The following is a 21603-nucleotide window of genomic DNA, read 5'->3' on the forward strand; positions in this document are numbered from 1 at the left end:
AATTTTTCTATTTGGAAAGGTCTTTGAAAAGGCCCTCTCCTCTTATCACATTTCTTCAGCAATTTCTATCCCTTGCCATCCTCCTCAATCTTCTAACTTACATCTCCGGAAGATCCTCTCAACCTCTTCCTGGGCCTTTCTCCTCTTCTCTCAGCCCTGTTATCCTCAACTCTCTGTATATAACCTGATCAATGAATTCTCATGTTTATTTTGACAAAAGTATCCAGTTTTCTTTACAGTTGCTCCAGTTCTTTATATTTCTTTATCCTCCATGAATCTCCTTCCTTTATCACTCCATATACCCTTAAGTATATTTCTTTCCATATTTTCTTAATTCATCCTCCTTTGCTGCCATCATTGTACATGGTTTCATATCGTACTCAGCAACAGGTCTCTGCACTGACCCCCATAGGGGAAGACACTTGTGACGATCTTGGTCACCCCACTACCCTCTCCATTTCTAGCCATGATGCATTTTATTGGTTGTCATCTTATAGATCGTCTAAACCTGATAACACAACATCAGTTTGGCTTGAACCAGGATGCCACCAAAGCAAATGACTAAGCAGATATTTTCCATCTGTGTATTTACAAAACTTAATATCGCCTTTGTGTAGCCTCTTCCAGCAACAGCCACCTACCGTAACTTACAATCCTCAACTCTCAAATCAACCAATTCGCAGAAGCATGATCCCTGCGCCTTTCTCAAACATTGAAGTTTCACACAAAAACCACCCTTCCTATATCTAACTTCACTTAGACTATGCACTATGATCATTACTTGATTGAGACTTTAAACACCAAAAATACTATTATCCTCATACCAACAAAACAAGTGCTGATTGCAATGGCAATTTTGTCATACAATTTGATTTATTCAAAGTCCTTTTGATTTACTTAAAAATCAAGAAACAGGTTCACAAATTTAATAAGCCTCTAATGAAAACACTACTTCTCGCTCTGGTCTGCTTCCAGGAGTGAGGTCAATGGCTACATCCTCCCACACCACAGCACCATCACAAAATTCTCCACATATCCATTCTCATCTTAACAGTGAATATCTCAGCTTACTGGAGCTCAATGCCAAAATGCCTATCTTGGCAAAGTAAACACTAAGATGAGCCCCTAGCCACCCTAGTTGCTATTCTCTCTATACGTCTATAACAGCATCAGATTTCCTCAGCCATTCTCTGTAGGACTAAGGATCTAAGGAAGCCAGTAACTATGTTCCATACCCTTTTGGTTTTTCAATTAACTTGCAGATCAAAACCAGAATTGATCCTCACAAACTCTAGCTACTTTGATATGTTCACCTTTGTACCTGGGGCAGACATAAGACATGGCGCACGTCATCGGTAATCTTTACAAACTTGGATCTCCCCTCCTATTGTAGATGCAAATAATACTTTTCTCTTTTATTTTATTTTATAAATGTGTACATTGCAATCTGTTGAACTAGTGAACAATAAGCAACCCCCACAGCCCAATAAGGAGATAATGATATGTATGACATGTAAACGAGGTGTAGTCTTGTACAGACCCAGTTCGACATTCCTGATGTGTGGTTAATTTAACTCCAACCACCAAAGTACACTGATATCCACTGTCTAGTATTCAGATCTGTATAAAAGATACTAACTTTTACTAGGATATGAACCTCAGAACCTTAGACTTCAAAAATCAGCTGTTAACTGATTTGCAATGATGAGTTAACTACTAGAACAGCTCAGTAGGCTAATACTTAAGAATTTTTTTTTAAAGTGACTATAAAGAATATTGAAGCAACAAAAAATCATTTTCATGAATTATCACAGTAATTCAAACATGTTTTTATTGTATTGCAATATTTTTAATCTTCAACTCCTTTTAACATAAGATTTATAAAAAAAATGTTCTGTTTGGGAACTTATGGAGTTGTATACTATTTCTGTTAAACAAAAAAAAAAAGTATAATTGTAGGTGTTTTATCTTGTATGCATTTATGTAATATTTATTTTTTCAAAATAGAATTTCTGGGACATAGAACATGTACATAGCAAGCATATTTATCTCACAGTAAACATGAAATTTATCCACTATGAGGCAATTGTGGCAGATGTGGGCATATATTTCCGTGTCATAGTAAATTGCTTTTATTAAAAGTGAATATATAAATTCATTATAGGACCATGTGAACTAGAAAACAGAAAAGTTCAGCACAATTCATCTACTATAAATTATGTAGTAGCAAAGCAAAAATGTTAAGTAAAAGTGTCTATAAAATCATGCAACTCTTGTATAAAATAAATTATTTAATGACAAGAGTAATTTAGTTATATGATTTAGGAAATTAAGTTAGGGTAACTTTGCTTAGAATTAGTTGCTGCATTAATGTTAAAGATATTGTCTTTGATAACCTTGGATCTTGAACTGGACTAAGGAGACGCCATAGTCCGCAGGAATTATACAGTCATAAAAAAATGTATGTAAAAACTCCATAGTTGAATTGACAGTTTCAAATGTAACACTCTTCTACAACCAATAGTTTCATTATTCTTTTTAAAATTAAGCTATAAAATTTGTAATTTCTGGATAAATTCTGCTGTTAATGTTTCTGTGAAAAAAATTGATCTTATCATTCTTTTTCATGAAATCATACATCAAATGCTAACTTTTTTTGAATGAATTGGCATATCATTATAAATATGGCAATTCTCAGAATTCTATACTCTATTGGTTAGAGCAATCCTCTTTTTTTCTGTTTAGCCTCCAGAACCACTGTAAGGGGTTCATTAATTATTAAATATCATTACTTCAGAGGATGATATGTGTGAATGTAAATGAGGTATAGTCCTGTGCAGTCTCAGGTTGACCATTCCTGAGATGTGTGATTAATTGAAACTCAACCACCAAAGAACACTGCTATCCGCAGGTTAGAGTAATCCAGAAAGATTAAACATCACTTTAACAGAAAATAAATAACAATTTTTAACACATGCCCAGATGAAATGTTTGAACTACTACAATACAGAAATTGTCTGTTAAAGTCAGGTTCTGGAAGTCCTTGGAGAACACTAATCAAAGTTCAATATGGGCATAAGTTTAACTTTTTTGAATCCTTGTGAATAACCCTGATCCAATTTATTGAATGACTTTAAAAGTTCTGAGTGTCGTTACTGAAGAATATAAAAACAGCTGATGAATGTTGGGCAAACTGTCAACAGGTAACATGATGGATGAAAACTATAATTATGATCAGATACTTCCTTTTTAGAAATCCTAGATACTTATGAAAAATAGTACATTTATTTAGTACTGAACTGTTGGTAAAATCAGGCTTAAAAACATTCTGGCATTCAGAATAAAATTGACTAATTAAATAATGTTATACAATAAATTCACGCTGGGTTTGTAAAAAAGGCATGCTTGTTGTACTACTACAAAATTGCTGGGGGGATGATGAGTCACATGATCTGTGCATTTTGACCTTATCTAGTACAGTTTAAGCAAAGTATCTCCCTCCAGTTTAAGCTGTAATTTGCGTCTGTTTTGGGTTGTGTGTGAGTATATGAATGCTCTGTATTTCTTAACAACTTATCTACTACTATAGCAATTTAAAAAATGAACTAAATGATCAGAAGTTTACATTTTTTAATACCATAGTTTAGCATTATTATTTAAGGCTTCATTACAGAAAGTTAACAGTGGATGTGTTCATTATTTTTTATTTTATCCTTATTTCTTCTGTTTGGTACTTTTTATTTCATAATGTCTGTTTATTACCTGTTTTATTTTAAGAATAACTTACAAATGTGTTAAATAAATATTTTATTTCAAATTACTGTTTACTTTATTTTATAGGTGTGATGACAAACGACAGCTGAATGTGAAATTATTACCAAAGAAAGCAGCTAGAGCATTACGTTCAAATCTAGAACGATTGTATGAGAAACTGATTAAATTTATGGAAACACAGATTCCAAATGATAAAACAGCTGATACAAATATAGATCAGGATTTTCAATTAAAACGTCGTGAGGTAGTATGATCAGTGTGCTTTTTTTAATATTTTAGATATTATCATTGTTTAATTGCATAATTGAAATTAAATGTATTCTTTGTCAGGTGGTCCAGTTTTTATGTTAGGTTTTCTTAAGGGGAAACCATAATACAATGTTAAATACTGAAAATAGTTGCTGTATTGTGGCTCATTGTTTGTTGGTTATTGTCTGCAAGTTTGTGTTATAGTTGTTAATTTTAAGATTAATTATTAAACATCTGCAAAGATACATTTATATAAGGTCTGGAAAGTAAGTTCAATTTGAGCACATTGTTACCACTTTTATAGTTGTTCGTAATATATTTATATAACATTTTATTTAAATGAAATATAAACCACCAAAACACTTTAAATAGATAAGTTAAACTTACCATATTAATTCCAAAGATTGATTTTTATGGGATCCTGCATCTTCAGTTACTGTTAAATTCCCTAATTATATTAAAACATATTTATTTATGATTACGTATATATTTATTGTTAATTTGCTGAAATTGTTTGTTAGCAAATTAACAAATTATAAATAAATATTTTTTAATATAATTATAGGGCATTTTATTATAAGGCAAACCATCTTATTAACAATAAACATTCTATTTCTGATATTAACACAAATTCTGAAATATTAGAAATTAATAAAGATGATATAAAATTAATGTATTAGAAAATTAATATTAAAATATAAATACAAACAAAATTTCAATTCGTTAAACCATTAGTGTTTTTAGAGAGATGTACTTAGAAAAACTGCAACAGATTGCAGCACTTGTAAATTAATACACAATTTTCATTATTTAAGTATTTCTATTTTAAAGTTTTTATTATGCAATAACTAAATTACTTTAATCATGATTGTGGATGCAGGATCCTGCGAAAGTACTTTTCATGAAAAATTAAGGTGTGATATGTCTTATCTCAATATCTTTGAATGCCAAGAAATGGAGAAACTTTTCAGGTCATTTCAAATGTGTTCATTTTTTGTTGACTGCCAAGTAAAATCATTGTGTTTTAATGTTGAACATAGTGTGATTAAGCATATTTAGTGTTGTCCAGACTGTAGTAAAAGATGAATTTTATGTTGCACTGGTTTGTTGAAAAACAAAGCACTAGGTGGTTTATTTAATAAAATGTAAATATACAGGTATCCCATGAAGAAATGGAAAACTTGCAGCACATGTTCTACTGGTGAAAATAATGAAAAAAGTTCATATAAACATAAGTCTGGAAAGCTTTATTTTCAAGTTATGCTAGCAAAAAATTTTGCCTGGATTTAGTTCTTCTATTAAAAAGAAACCCTACTGTAATTTTTGGGTAAGTAATCAGTAAAGTTGGTTGTTTATTATGTAAATTGAGCTGGGAAATAAGTTAAAACAGGTCCAAGAACTCTAACTCCAGTAGTTTTTAAGATATTTGACGTAAAACACAAAATTTGGTGTTAAAAAACAAGTTTTTTTGGGTTTTTAGTAAAATGGCTTTGTTAAATGACCAATAAATGCAAAAGATTTAGTAACAAAACTTGTAAGAGAATTTATTCTTAGAAAAATAATGTAAATACAGCCAATAAAGAGTAAATAAAAAATTTAAAAATCAGTTTTGTATTGAAGCAAAACAGAGGAAAAATAGACTAGAAAATTGTAATATTCTTTCTCTACCTAATAAACATTCTTTTTAAATATTCTTTAGTGTATCAGCATTTACAAACGAAAAGGTCATTTCAGATGTGTTCGTTTTTTGTTGAATGCCAAGTAAAATAATTGTGTGTTAATGTTTAACATCGTGTGATTAAGCATATTCAGTGTAGTCCAGGCTATAGTAAAAGATGAATTTCATGTTGCACTGGTTTGCCAAAAAAAAAAGTGTGGTGCATTTTACGGAAAGAGAATCTTTATCTTTTCCACCTGCAGGAGGTTCAAAATTTGCAGCCAACAGATTACCATAATACAATTTTTTCTCTTTTTTTTGCTTCAACACAAACTGACTTTTAAAGGTTTTGTTTACTTTTTATTGGCTGTATTTACATTAATTTTTCAGAATTAAATTTTCTTTGTTCTGAATCTTCCACTTTTAATTATTTATTTGAAAATAAGATCCCCTCGATTATAAGACCCTCCCAAGTTTTGCAGGTAAATTTTAGAGAAAAAAAATTTGCAAATATTAGACCAGTGAGTTTGACAAACTTGTTACAAGAGTTACAACTCAATTTTTTTGTTACTGTACATACAGTTAGTTGTTGACCAAGGACAAATTTCACCCTTTCAGGTGTGTGCAAAACAATTCTATGGTGTTTGACAGCACTGGGAAGGGGTGAGATGTTGACACAGTAGCAACTTCAATCCTATTACCTGCTTTATTTTTACTAGTAAAACAAGACCTTTGATTAGAACAGTAGCAACTTTATTGAAAGTGAGTTTCTCTTTATTTTGTCTGTGTTACTGGTAAATTGAATTCATGGAAAAGTTTCACTGTAGGGTTTTAGTTAGATGTTTTTGAATTTGCTGAAAATGTATGAGCAGTGGGTTGAGAGTATATGGTATAACCAAACGTGATTCATTGCTGGAGAAATCAGAGAAATAAACTTGCCATGAGAAAAGGAAATCATCTTTTTGTGGCCCCATAAAAGGACGCCATCCCGCAGTGGCTGATACAGTGCATGAGTGGGTGGAAGAGAAGAGAAGAGAGTGCTGTGTAGTTAGTGATCTGTGAAATGATACAAATGAAAGGGCACGAAGTAGCAAAACACAATGTAAATGCGAGTGACTTTAAAGCCAGTTGTGGGTGGGTGGTGCAATTAATGAGAAGAATGGATTCACTTTGAGACAGACAACTTCTTTGTGCCAATGACGACTACCAGCTGAATATATTGGCAAAGTTTTGGAGTTTCAATGATATGTACTACGTGAAAGAGGAAAACATCAGTACCTCATATCTCAGATTGGAAGTCCCGATGAAACTCCTGTCTTTTTTGAAATGCTACAGAATACAACTGTAAACTAAGTGGGCAAATCCAGTGTACTGGTGAAAACAGTTTGAGCAGAAAAAATGAGATACACAGTTATGTTAGCCACTTTGTGCAGATGGAAAAAAATTGTCTCCTTATGTCATTCCTAAAAGAAAAACTCTGCTGAAGGGAAAACTACCAGGAGCTTTACATTTTTACGTACAAGATAGTGAGTGGATGGATGCGAAACTAATATGTGACTGGCTAGAAGTCATTTGGAATCGCCGCCCTGGATCAATGTTAAAAAAACAAGGACTTGTTATTTTAGGTAGCTTCTGTGGCCATGTTGAAGATTTTGTAAAGAATCGAATCAATGAAATGCACATAGATACTGCAGTTATTCTGGGAGGCCTCATTTCTCTGCTGCAATCCCTTGAACGTGAGCATCAATAAGCCGTTCAAGGCCACGTTCATTTTTTCTCTAAATGGATGGCAGATGGAAATTACACATTCATGAAGAGCGGACAAATGCAGAAACCTTCAATAGAGCTTCTTTGCAAGTGGAATGTCAAAGCCTGGGAGGAAAGTACTTCAAAAATGATAATCAAGAGTTTCAAGAAGACTGGCATCTCATGCGCATTGGATAGAATGGAACATAATTTCATATACAAGGATTCTGATGACACAACTGAGGGAGAGACTGACATTGATGATGGAGAAGATGAGGATGATGATGAAAGCAGCAGTGACTGAGTAAACAACTGTGTTCCAGATAATTAAAATACAATTCTGCACATTTTGCATTGTTGTTAAAATAACGGTAATTTGCTCGAACTATAAATTCGTAAGTAGTTTATTTCTGTTTTCAGACATAACAGCACCTGTGAACCTGAACAAAGCCAAGCCCCTGAGGTTAAACAGCACGGCTCCTCAAATAATAAGACTTATTTTATCTGTATAACTTACAGTAGTTAGTGTTTGATAAAACATAGTAAATTCACAGTTCCGGAATACAGTTATTTTTATTTTCATTTCCGAAAAAGCTTTTGTAAGACCTGCCTCGAATATAAGATCCCCAAAACTTTGGAGTGTAATTATGTTAAAAAAGCGGACCTTATTTTTGAGTAAATACAGTATTAGTCATTTAACAAAACTATTGTTCTACAAACCTAAAATAAACTTGTTTTTCAACACCAAATTTTGTGTTTATGTTGGATATTTTAAAATCTATGGGAGTTACATTTCTGGAACCTGTTTTATCCTATTTCCCAGCTCAAATTACACAAGAAACAACCAACTTTACGCCTTAATTTGGATTCCAAAAATTACAGTCAGGTTTTTTTTATTAGGAGAGCTGAAATCTTATGCTAGCCGGAACTTGAAAACAAAGCGTTTCTAAACTTATGTTTATATGAACTTTTTTAATTTTTTTCATTATAAATTCTCTTCATTGAAACATTATTAAAATATGGTCAGTGCTTTTGTAATGAAAGAACTCATTCTAATGATCATAGCAGGTGAAATTTATAAAAAGCAAAAAAAGTGTTACACACAACTTAAAAACAAATAATTATAAACATTAATGGACATTGCAGGCGTGTGTTTTATTATATTTGCTAATTGGTATTAAGCACTATAGAAAATTCATAAATGAAAATGTATTATCTTGTATTTTAATTGCTTGGTCACTTAAATTTAAATATTAAATTTTTTTCTGCTTCAATGTAAAGAGAGAAATAAAACCATAAGGAAGAAGATGCAATTTAATATAAGAAAGAAGTTGAAAGAAAAGATATAGATAAATCTAATATAAATATTAAACCTAATATTAATATTAAAAAGCGTTGTATTCATCTTTAATTTTCCATTAACTTTTTGAATATGTTTAATATTGTTGCACATATCTTTTCTTTGGATTCTTAACTACTGTTCCTTCTCAGTACTGCAATAGAAGCTTTTTTTTGAGTATCACTTTATTTTACTTTTACATCTCTTATATTTTTTGTCTGGATGGACCTATAACTTTTTAGTCATAATTGCTGCAAATATAATAACTTAAATTAAAAAAAAAAAATTACTATATTTAAAGTAATGCATAAAAATTACAAACTTTTAGTGTTCTATATTAATGAGAATTTGCTATTGACATTTACATCCAAATTAGAAAATGTTTAGTGAAATTTACATTAAAAAACTTCATAATGAAATTTTTTAAGTTGTGACCACAATTTCAACATTTTCTGTTAAACTTACTTATATTTTTAAGCAGTCAGTTTTGGTAAGTCAAAAATTTCAATTTATTTTTAAAAAACCGTATGTATTTTTTTAATAAAAATTATTTATAAAAAAGGTGTTTTGAAATCTTATTATTTCTATTTATATATATAAAATCTTTTGAAATAGTTTTGAAATCTTATATATATATATATATATATATTTGTGATTCACAAAGGATGTAACAAATTTTCAAGATTTGTTCTAAACAAAAGAATTAGATATTTTAGAAAATTAACAAATAAATGCAATAAAATCAACTTACAAACAAATAAACTGCTGAAAATGCCCTCCGCCACAGTGAATACAGCACTTTTTTCAATGGACAATGTTTTTGGTGGCTTTCAGTATGTGGTATAGAAACAGATGGAGACAACATCGGTGCCAGGGACCTGCTAACAGGCAGAACACCATATAATGATGATGATCAGTATTGCAACAATACTTTTAGTCATACTAAAAAAAAAAGTAATACAAAGTAAAAAAAGTAATACTATCTGTATTACTTTTTTATTAATGTACTAATGATTTCATGTGGCCCCACAGATAGAAGTCCTGAATTGTTAAGTCAGGTGATTGTTAAGTCATATGATTGTTAGACAAGGGTAATTTTGAGAAGGTATGACCAGTTCTGTTAAAAACAATAATAATCTGTAAAAAAAGCTATACATTATGAATATTATTTATTTACATTTTCAGTAATATAATACTACTGTGTAATAATCATGATATTGATATAGTCTTGTAGTAGTGTTCTAATGTTAGTAATTGTTGTTTTTATACTGCAGTATTTGTATGCAATTAAAACAAATTTTAATTATAATGTTTTGTTGCAGCAAAGTCTTGAATTAGAAATTCAGGAAGCTTTTTTAAGGTTTATGGCAACTGTATTGAAAGGCTATCGCTCATTCCTGTTACCAATAATTAAAGCTCCAACAGTTGGCACCACAGATACACATTCGTTGTTCGACCTGCAAGGCTAGTAAATGTAATTTGATGATAATGTTATTGATTGAAAATACTTCACTGCTACTGGAGTAATTTTATATAGCTGTCATTTATTTTTTTATAATTTTGCAAAAGGTGAATCCATTTACTTGGGTTCTTTCGTGAAACTATTAACTATGTTGAATTACATTTATAATTTTTTTGCTGTATTTTTCTGGATATGGGACAAGTTTGATTTAAATATTGTTATAATCTTTAACACTGGAATTAACATTATTACTTAATTCTCAATTATTGAATGTTCAGTTAAATAATAAATGAAAAAAGCCAAATAAATTATATGTTTAAGTTGAATAAACTAATTGTTTAAAAGCAGTGTTTTCTGTTAGGTGTGGAGGATGACCACGCTTGCACAATTCTTTATTGTCTGGAAAAGGGAATTTTTTCATGACTCATTTACATGAATTTAAAGAAATTCATTTACTTTTATTTTTGTCTTCTGAAATCTTTCACTTGCATCTTTCTAGTGCATATTATTTAATGAACTGAGTCAAAAAAAAAAACAAAACCATTTCTTTAAGAAAAGATATGGAAAATTCAGAAGTTTTCTATGAAATTTTTAAGGATAGAAACGCCCATTCATTTATTCACCAAAAAAAATGAAGAAAGTTTTTTCTGCTAAAATGCATTCTGAGCAAATAAGTTAAAATTTTTTTTTAAAGGGAGTCAATCATAACCTAATTTGAATTTGAAAAAATCTTTTTAGCAAAAGTATTAAGTGCCATTCTTTAATATGTGAGGTTCTGTGTTAGATGCATCCTTTTCAAATAACTCACAGAAAATATTTTCATTGAAGAAGAGGATCATAATAACTTTTAAAAATTAAAATTAAAAAAGAGTTTTTTTTTTACAGTGGTTATATGCCCAGTTTTATATAATTTGCCTTTAGTTTCATATAATTTTTATAGTTTTAAAATTTTTTTCATATTAATTTTTTCTTGTAAGTGAAAACTCATATTGAGTGAGCAAGTGTGAAAAACTACTTTTCATTAAGAGGGGTTGGTTGGGTCTCCTTGTAATAAAAGCTCACAAGACTTGTGGCTTTTTTCTGATGCATGGCTTACAACACATACACACACAACGTAATTTAAAATATTTATAATTTTATTTAAATAGAATAATTTTTGTTTATTTAATTCAATGATTCTAACTAAAGCACGCTTCATTCATTCATCTACCTATACTATTATATAAAGAGAAAAAGAGGGATTTTGTTTATTCGAGATAAGCCAAAAAAGTACTCGTCGCACCAAAATTTTAACCCATGTTTCTGGTATAACAGAACATTTTTAGATATATTTCATCACAAAAAATTTCTAAAGTGTGTGTGTGTGTGTGTGTGTGTGTGTATACTAGTGGAGATTTGCTGGTTGTACACAGTAGGTCTGAAAAGTTCCTGAACTAAATTTCTGTAGTTGATACAAGTAGCGCTATGTCTCAGACAACCAAGGAACTATGTAGTACGATGTCTGACGAGTATGTGTATAAAATTTCATCACGTTTTGTCACTCCAGTTTCGAGTTATAATCGGCCATGTGCATTGTGTTCATGTGACCTTGAGTGAGCTTGTGACATGTAACTGAGAAGTGCAATAAAATTTTATGTTCGACTTCAAAAATCATTCGTTGAAACTTATTTAAATTAAATGATAATGAAGCCACATCTCATACTACAATATACATTGTGGAAGTGGTTTAAAGACAGCACAACAGAGTTGTTGGATGACGACTAATGAAGTGGGAGGCTGTCAACAGCTGTTTACGACAAAAACATTGCGAAAGTACATGTGCTCCTGCTCAAACTCCTCATCTTACCTTTCGGGCCATAGCAGAAGAACTAAACATTGGTAAAGACCTGATACGTACAATTCTAACAGAAAAAATTCATGTATGATTTTTAAACAAAGAGTCAATCCGCTGCTTGGTTGAGTCCTGGAGCACAAAGACCGGCAAAAGTCAAGTAGCAAAAATGAAGATTGAAAATGATGTTGATTGCATTTTTCGACTTGAAGGCCCAGATTCGTCATGAATTTGTCTCAACTGGTCAAACCGTGAATTCTAAATTCTATTTGGAAGTAATGAAACATCTGATGCATCACATTCATCAAAATCCGGTCCGAGTACCAGGATCCAGGCAGTCAGACTCTCTTGCACAACAATGCCCTGGCACAAATGGCAACAGTTTTAACATGTTATATTATGCTGCATATCAAATCATTGTCTTATCCCATCTGACTTGGCTCCAGCAGACTATTCTCTGTTACTGAAACTCTAGTTAAAGATGAAAGGCCGCTTTTTCGACAACATTCCAGCTATCCAAAGGGCTTGCACCGAATAGTTGAAGGCGATCCCACAAAGTGATTTGTCCAGAGCGTTTGACAGGCTCTATCAAATTTTAAATCGATCAATTTTCTTTATTAATTTTTTCAAGTGAAAAAATTGTAGCAATGTTTGCTACTTCTCTGTTGTCGCTGCAATTAGTGAATAACTAGAGAAGGGTTCTATGTAGAGGGCTGATGTAAGTAAATTCATTTATCTTAAAATCTGCATTTTTATTTAATTTAGTTCGGGAACTTATCAGACATACTGGGTACCACAAACTTTTAATGAATTGCATTTATGAATTGTAAACTGAGTGTTTATCACTGTGTGAGCGGGATTTGAACCGAATGATAATGAATATCTAAAAACCAATTTCTAGATTTTTTTGAAATTACGAGTTTGAAGGGTTAAAATGGATTTTTGAAGTTTTTTTGAAACCCTGTTATTTTTTTAATTTCTCGGTAAAAAGTGAAGAAATCAACCTGATTTTTGGTGAGTTAATCTTCATGTCAATAAACCAATTTCTTGATTTTTTAAATTCAACTTTGATAGGGGATGAAGAAAGGTAAAAAAAATTTGAACAATGATTGTAAATTTTCCCAATCCCGACCATAGTAAACAAGATATTCAGTAGATTTGGGCGTACAAATACTCTTCAGATAACTATTTTCAGGTTTTTTTAATTCTGATTTTGTTTTAAGGGGTGCAAAGACCAACTGTGGCTCAACCAACACAGCCACTGCCCCCATTACTGTATGTGTAATTGGGTTGCACCTATCTTCAGTTGACTAAGAAACATAAAATAAAAAGATTGACTGCTATGGGAAACGCAAGTAACCATTTAGTGCTGGCGAAGCTGTGAAGGAGGGCTAGTCTGTATATATAATTTAAGTTATATCTCTGAATAATTGTTAAGATATACTTTATTTTCATATTATCTTTGAATTCATTAAAAATTAAAACAAAAGGGCTTTTTCTTGTGTTGTTATGTTTAATTCCGTTTTAAATCTATTATCTCTGTTTATGTCACTTTTAATATTTCTACGTGATTGCAAATGAATGGCATAATATGTTTTAGTGAAACTTGGAATGAATTTATTTTACTTAGAAATTTGCAAGGAAAAAATTGTAGCAATGTTTGCTACTCGAATTGAATGTTTTTCAAATCTGAACATACATAGGAAAAAACATAGACAAACAGATTTTTTGTATTTGCTTTCTCAGGATGCACGTTAAAAAAACGATAACTTTGATAGTTATTTTTTTTTTTTAATTTACAGGTCTAGATCCTTTTTAAAAAAAAGTTTTTAAGTGATAAAAATAGAATTGTGTGCAACTTTTACAGAAGCTTTATTGTAAATCTCAAACAGGACTTCCTTTCCACATCTTGCAGGATTAGTTTTAATCTTATCTTTTTCAATAATTTTTGTTTTAAAAATTAAAAAAAAAATTACAATATGTTAAGAAATTATTTATAACTGAGAATGTAAAATACTGTAGTATATTGTTACAACAAATGTAATACTGTTTTTTTACAGTTATGTTTATATATATATATAAAATTATAACTTTCCCATATCACATAAACTGGATTATAACAGTGAGTTAGAATATTTGGCTTTTATGCTAATTGAATCTGAGCAAAAATTTACATTTTTCTGAAAATTTTCAAAATATCATCTGGCTGCTTTCAGATTTTTTACATAATCATTTCTGTATATAATTTACTACACATATCTGGTAGGATTCATATCTGCTAATCAGATTATTTCTCCTATAATATTTTTAGAACAAGCTTTTTAGATATGTTAGATGAAATCATATTTGGAACGCGGTGAAAAATGCCAATGCCAGTAACTTGATATTTTCTATCCCTTTAGTCAGTGGTTATATAATAATGATTTTTTTATTTTATCTCTTAAATATTTTCATTGCCTTTTGTCCTATAGTGAAGAGTATGTTTCCAAAAACTTTTACTTTTTCTTTTCAAGGATGTTTGATGAAAAAAGATTTGGCAAGTTCTGATGTGCTTTCACAGCTTTAACAAACGCAGTATATGGAAAATCAGGTTTATTACTTGGTAAAAAATGAAGTTAAGAATTGATTAATTAATTTCATAAGGAACTAGATTACAAAAAAAAATAGTATTATACCTACCAAAACAGTTAGAGAAAAGTAATTTATTTGCTTTTTCATTGTTGTTATGTGATTGAGAATGCGTAACAGCTAAGTAAGGATGATGTAGTTTATTTATTTATAACAGTTGAGGTAATACTGGTAATATTATCTTTCAAGCAGTGAATTCTTAATAATTCAAATGCAGTTTTTGTTTTACATTTTTGACAAGAACTTTAGCTTATTTTGTGATTTCTTAAATTTGTATCTATTATTTCTCACTTTTTATGAAAAGTGGGTTTACATGATTAACATATCTTTACCCTTAAGTTTTATTATACATTCAGTGAAAAATATTAGGTGCAATAATCACTATGAATATCTTACTGAAATGCCTGTCTTTAGGTTCCTAATGCTGCATCATTTTCAAAAGGAATGTAAATAATCAATTTTATTATTAGATCCTATTAATTTTGTATTGCTTATTCAGTTTTTGAAATGCTTGTTCATTTTTCTACTCGTTTCATTTCATAGGTCATTCAATAATTAACCTTTTCAGATAGTGTAGCTTTGGAACTGGTTACGTACAGCGTCAGTTTTAAAACACTGTTACAAAATCATTTTATATGGCATCTAAGTCAGTTATTTTTTTTTATATTCACAAAGAAATCAATTTTATTACACAATTTGAACGACGTTTATACGATGTAAAATGTTTTATTTAGGCCAGAAAGAATGTGACCATTTTTTTCTCAGAAGTGTGTATGTGTGTGTGTGAGACTTGTGTATTATAATTGCTATGAGGATTATGGATTTATTTATTATTTACAAAAATAGCTTATCTTACTTGCAACATATCGATGTATTGAAACACATAATAAATTATGATATACGGCACACAAAAAAAAGAAGGAATTTGTGGTCATAAATACGTCACTTTTACTTGACGTCTATAAATATCTTTTCAGACAAATGATATCGGTAAACATGTAACACATATCGATTCATAATGAATAACAGTATACAGTAAAAATGGTTTTTTGTCAATCTGAATAGCCTTTTCAGTAGTAGGGATTTTTAGAAAACGTAGTTTTCTGAATCTACTTTCACTTTTACTAACATATGTTACTAATCTGTGATTTATGACACAGGTTTTTCATCATATTTTGCCCAATTTTCAACCGATTTGCTTGAAAGTATTATTTTTAAAATCAGCAAACTGTTTCATAAACACAAACCAAAAAAAAAAAGGTTGCTAATAAAAAACGCGGTAGAAATGCGCAAAAAAAATTCTGCAATTAAATTATCGTAATTTTTGTACTGTTACAATTTTTGTTGTTGTTACAGGCATAAAAAATATCCAATCATAACGGGTTTTTTTTGTCAGAATCTGTTAAATCTCTTTAATATACTGTAATTTTTTGAAATTTTTTTCCTACAAGAGGGTAGCATAAGACTATGAAGGGAGGCAATCAGATACCAATATATTTTCACGGAGCATTAATCAACCGCAGATCATTGTGATGGGAAAAGGTTAAAGATACACATGATTGTGAGAAGAATGATTTTTTATTTAATGAAAATGAACTAACATTACTTCGACAAAATCCACAGCTGCATGTCCCTTGTCCCTGTTACAAGATGGCACTTGCCCCATCTTTCTGTGAGCTTTCTTGTTTCAGTAGTCCTTGGTGCTTGAGCTATTCTTGCATCACACTTTTGATCTGCTCATTGTTGCTAAACTTATTGCTACATAAAAACTCTTTGAGAGGATCAAACCAAAAAAATGGTGGTATGAGATCGGGACTGTAAGATAGATGTGGTAACACTTCAACACCCAATTTTTTAAGAGTTTCCAGTGTGTTTTGAGTGATTCAGGGTTGGGCATTATCATGCAGATGAATTATACATTTTCAGGGCAACCCCCTCCTCTCTTTTTTTTTCTGTGTTAGCCTCTGGAACCACCATAAGGTATTACTTCAGAGGATGAATGAGGATGATATGTATGAACATAAATGAAGTGTAGTCTTATATAGTCTCAAGTTGATCATACCTGAGATGTGTGGTTAATTTAAACCCAATTACCAAAGAACACCAGTATCCATGATCTAGTATTCAAATCTATGTAAAAAAACAGTCTTTATTAGGATTTGAACCTAGATTTGGTTCTCCTAAAAAGAAGAACCATGACATTTCCTCCTTACTGCAGGTTTCACTTTACTTTCAAGCATGTCATTATAGTATTCATTGTTGGTTGTACGTTGTTCTTCTAAATTGCTATAAATTGGGCCTTTGTAGTACCAAAATATTGTTAGCATCACTTTACCAACTGACACATAGGCTTTGAATTTTTTCCTGGCAATTGAACCCAGATGTTTCCATTTCATACTCTGACATTTAGATTTTGGTTCAAAATGATGAATTCAAGTTTTATTACAAGATATTATGTGGTCTAAATAAAAGTATTATCTTCTGCTAAAAACTGTTGTTTAAGTTCATTGTACAATGTAAATTCAGGTCTTTGTGTTATGAGTAAACTGTCTCAGAACCCACCTTAAACACGTTTTGGAATAATTCATATTTTCATGGATAATGGTGTGATGCCAATACTTGCACTGCAAATTTCAGCAATTTTCCAAATTTTGATCCATTTGCCCTTGTTTAATAAGCTCATTAATGTATTTTTATAAAGCATCAGTCAAAGCTTCTCTACCCAATGAAAATTGGTAACACTGTTCTACCCAATTTAACTGTTCAGTGCACTTAAAAGAATTTGCATCATAAATATATTTTTTACCATGCTGTTTTAACATTCACAAGTGGATTTTGGTCAATTTTACACCTTATTAAAATAAAAATCTTACCACAGCATGTTGCTCTTCCACGATATGTTTCAAGCTGATTCATCATTTTGAAATAACAAAAGTGTTTATAATAATGAAAGTTCTTTTCAAGCAGCTGCTATTTTCTATGTCAAGGTTGCCAAATTGAATGTCAGACAGTTTCACTTTATTTTATTAAATAATTTTTTTGCTATTGTCAGTTGTCTCTTTAATTATTGAATGACCCTCAGATAACACCAACTCATTATTCTACCCCAGCTATTAGATTAGTATCTGATTTCTACCAGAAACAACAGTTAGAAAACATTTAATTAATTATTTGTTAAAATATTCAAACATGCTTTTATGGTAAAATTTTATTAGTCTCAAATTTTGTAAGTGTTCTTACTGTCCAATATATTTGAAATTTTTTACAGATAGAAATGTGAGTTTAAGTCAAACTTTTAGACACTTTTAAAAAAGTTAAGTGCATTTAAGCTTTTTTTTATGATTTGCTGAACAGTGAGAACAAAACAATTTTGAAACTAAGAACTAACCTGTGAATGTATCTACTTATGATGTAAACTTCCAATGTATACTAGTTCTTATGTAATGCTAATAATACTCACTATTTGTTATTAAATAACATTTTCTGTGTGTCTGTTTTAATGTTTATTTCTGTTTATTTTAGGATTTTTAAGATCTCGTGATAAGACGTATAATAAATTCTTCTCAATGGTCATGAAGACACAGATGTTTATCAGATTTATAGAAGAACGATCATTTGTTTCTGATATGGATGCAGGACTTGCATTTTTCGATGAGTGCATTGAAAAGGTTACTATGCTTTCTGTTTGATTTTCTTTGTCTTTTTATTTCAGTTGATATAATTTTGAAAGTTCACATCTTGTTAGATTATATCTAGTTATGATGAACGTAACTGATACTGTTTTGTTTTAGTCTGACAGAACCTTATTTTTTTCTTTTTTTGTGATGGTACATTACTTAAAATTATATTCTATAATTTTAAGTAATATAGAACTTATTTTACCCAATTTTATTCATTTAAGGCAAGTAATGTGATAATCTGGATTTCTTTGATAAACATTACTTATTTCAGAAAAAGGTTGAAAAGTGATGAGATGGTGAATCATTTATGTTAAGTTCTTGGTAAAAAAGAAGTGTTGGTGTACAGGCAAATGAAATTATTAATGGAAAATTCATTTATGTAGTCCTGTATCAACATAATGAATGAAGTTACTTATTCTATTAAGTTTCTTAAGCCTGAACTTTTTTTCTGCTTATTTATGATAAATAAACTCTAAATTGAAATCAAATATATTTCTTGATGCTTTGATGAACCCTTTTGAAAAAGATCCTCTCCATCAAATTGTTATGTACTCAATTTGTGAGATTCTGATTCCAAAAAAAACTACATACAACCTTTTTACAGAATTATGAAGTAATGCATTTACATTCACCTAACTAACTTTATATCTCTGTAACAATTAAAGGTGCTTGCATCACAAGCATTATTATCAGCTTTTTAAATTGTATTTTAGATTTTTTACAGCGAAAGATCACAGGTGTCAGGATTTATTTATTCCTGACACCTATTTGGTATAGTTGACAGTGTTTTGAAAGATTGATACAAAAAATAAAGAAAAATATTTATATAAAATGGGTTCAAAATGCTTTTTTGAGTAATAGATTATGCTAAAATTTTACTATTGATTTCTGCTCCTATTGTAAAATTCTTGAAGCACACTTTCAGTATTATCAAAGATCTTTTAAAATTCTTTTCTTCAAATTTCATACTGAAATTCTTGTAATTTAAATTAACGTATAAATTTGATGGTTTCAGTTGGTTTTTAATGTGAAAAATTGAATAAAATCTCACACTGTATCTCTATTAATTTTTTAAAAAAATTTTAGTATAACATAAAAATTACTTTTATATGGGAATTTTTTAGGTTTGACTTAATAACTTTGTTGAATTGTCAATAAATAAATAAAATTTTGCAGCAAACTTTCTAGAGAATTTAATTCTTAAACATATATATGCAAAGTAACGTCAACTGACCATGAAGAAGAGTTTAGAAAATTTGATTTTATTAAAAACAAAGCAAACCTAAATGTGGCTGAAAATCATTGTATTATAGTTGTAAACAAAGACAAGAATCATCTTGATTTGGAAAATATCTATAAACAAAATCGTTTGCTAAAAATAAATAAAAAGAAAATTAATTATAAATTTACTGTTAGTAAATTAAACGAAGACCTAAATAAAGCAAATAGAGGAATACAAGATTGCCACGGTAGAATAAAATTTAGAGGTTCTTATGAACGCAAAAAAGAAAAGAGAGTGCAAGTGCTGGACAGAACAAAAAACACCATATTGAAAGAATGAAAGAATTCTGGAGGAAAAAGAGGGAAAATCAGAACAGAAGGAATTAAAATGATATTTGTGTGATCCTCTGCAGGCCTGTTCGGGAAAAAATGTACTATTATAATAATTGTTGAAAATGTCCTCCTTCACTGTTTTTACAACATTCTGTTTGATTTAAAATTACTTGGGTCATGCTTATTGTATCAGGATTGTTTTATATTATTTCAACCGAATTGAAAATTCTTGTCCTTAATTCTTTTGTAATCATTTATTTTCATATTACTTCATGAATACTTTTTTCCTTCGTGATAGAGGGGAAATCTCTGACAGACACAAACTACTTGTACAGGTTGTAGTTCCAGGATTGCACTGGCTAAACCCCTCTCACATGATGCCAAACCACCAAAATTGGCAGAACTTGGCACCATCAGTGTATTTTGGACTCTCCGACCAGACATAATGCCAGAATGTCCCATTAAAGTCATGCAGGCATCATTATCAGCAGCTACCTCTGCAAGCAAAGGCACCTACTGACCAGCCTTGCAAGCTGTCCTCTCCCTGTTTTTCCTCTTCTGTCTTCTTCCTTATGATTGTCACCATTTTCTTCACTGCTGACCAATTCTCTTTTTTTCCAGCATTTTAGGAACAGTGTTAGCAGATATTTCACTGAGAATCTCTAGCCAGCCCTCTCTGATCTATATCCAGTAGACACAATTAAAAATCATGTACTTCATTTTATCGCATTGCCCACAGTAAATGCATGCGTCTGATGAGTGCTTCCTTCTATTAAATATGTAGGAGTTAAAATTTCCATGATCTGTTTAAAACTGGTTCATTTCAGAATTCACATCCCCCATTTACTTCTAACTTAGGAACTTTCTTTAGGTATTAACTGGTAAGTCCGCCTGCTCTTTGCTGAATCTTCTTATCACTTTTGTCATCTTTCCATCAGGTGAACATCAGTGTCCCCTGATTGGGGGTTCTCTTCAGTGCTCACATAGCTTCAATGCCATGAGCTCAATTGGAGGGATATCTGCCACCATAAATGTTTCAGCAGAAATCATTCTGTAGCAACTGGCAATCAGTCATTGCAGCCTCTTCATTATTATTAATGCTTTTTTAGTCTTTAAGGCCCTATCCCATACTGGTAATCCATAAAGTAATGTAGTCCATGCCACACTTGTCAACATCTTTCTCTTTGAGGCATGTGGCCCTCCTACATTTATCATTAGCTTCTTTCTTTTTCTGTTGAGCCTCCAGAACCATCATAAAGTATGCAGAGGATGAATGAGGATAATATGTATCAATAAAAATGAAGTGTAGTCATGCACGGTTTCAAATCGACTATTCCTAAGATGTATGGTTAATTAAAACCCAACCACCAACAAATACCAGTATCCATGTTCTAGTATTCAAATCTGTATAAAAGTAATTGCCTTTACTAGTATTTGAACCTTAGAACTCCTGACTTTGAAATTAGCTAATTTGCAATGATGAGTTCACTGCTACATCAATCTGGTATATTATTTACCATTAGCTGACTTAAGGCTGCAACCATCCTCCCTGCTCATACTTTTAGCAATATGGTATTGAAAGCTCCATTTCCTATCAAGTCAGATATCTTGGTATTTAACCTCTGTAGATGTGGGTACATTCAAGTCCCCCACACATATTTATTATTTATATTGGAGTCAACC

At 30.7% G+C, this 21603-nt stretch overlaps 1 protein-coding gene across 9 annotated transcripts in view; it reads left to right on the plus strand.

Annotated features, from left to right (window-relative positions):
• Positions 1–21603, plus strand: part of Crag (DENN domain-containing protein Crag) — a 213106-nt gene that overhangs the window by 61609 nt on the left and 129894 nt on the right. For all 9 annotated transcript variants that reach the window (XR_012756753.1, XR_012756750.1, XR_012756754.1 and 6 more), the window contains exons 10-12: positions 3841–4018; positions 10088–10229; positions 18209–18354. Coding sequence is in view for 5 of the 9 variants with exons in the window: in XM_075368648.1 (XP_075224763.1) it covers positions 3841–4018; positions 10088–10229; positions 18209–18354 (466 nt within the window). In the remaining 4 variants the exon portion in view is untranslated. The remainder of the gene's footprint in view (positions 1–3840; positions 4019–10087; positions 10230–18208; positions 18355–21603) is intronic.

This window comes from Lycorma delicatula, chromosome 1 (genome assembly GCF_047948215.1).
Source record: "Lycorma delicatula isolate Av1 chromosome 1, ASM4794821v1, whole genome shotgun sequence".
Lineage (NCBI taxonomy): Eukaryota > Metazoa > Arthropoda > Insecta > Hemiptera > Fulgoridae > Lycorma > Lycorma delicatula.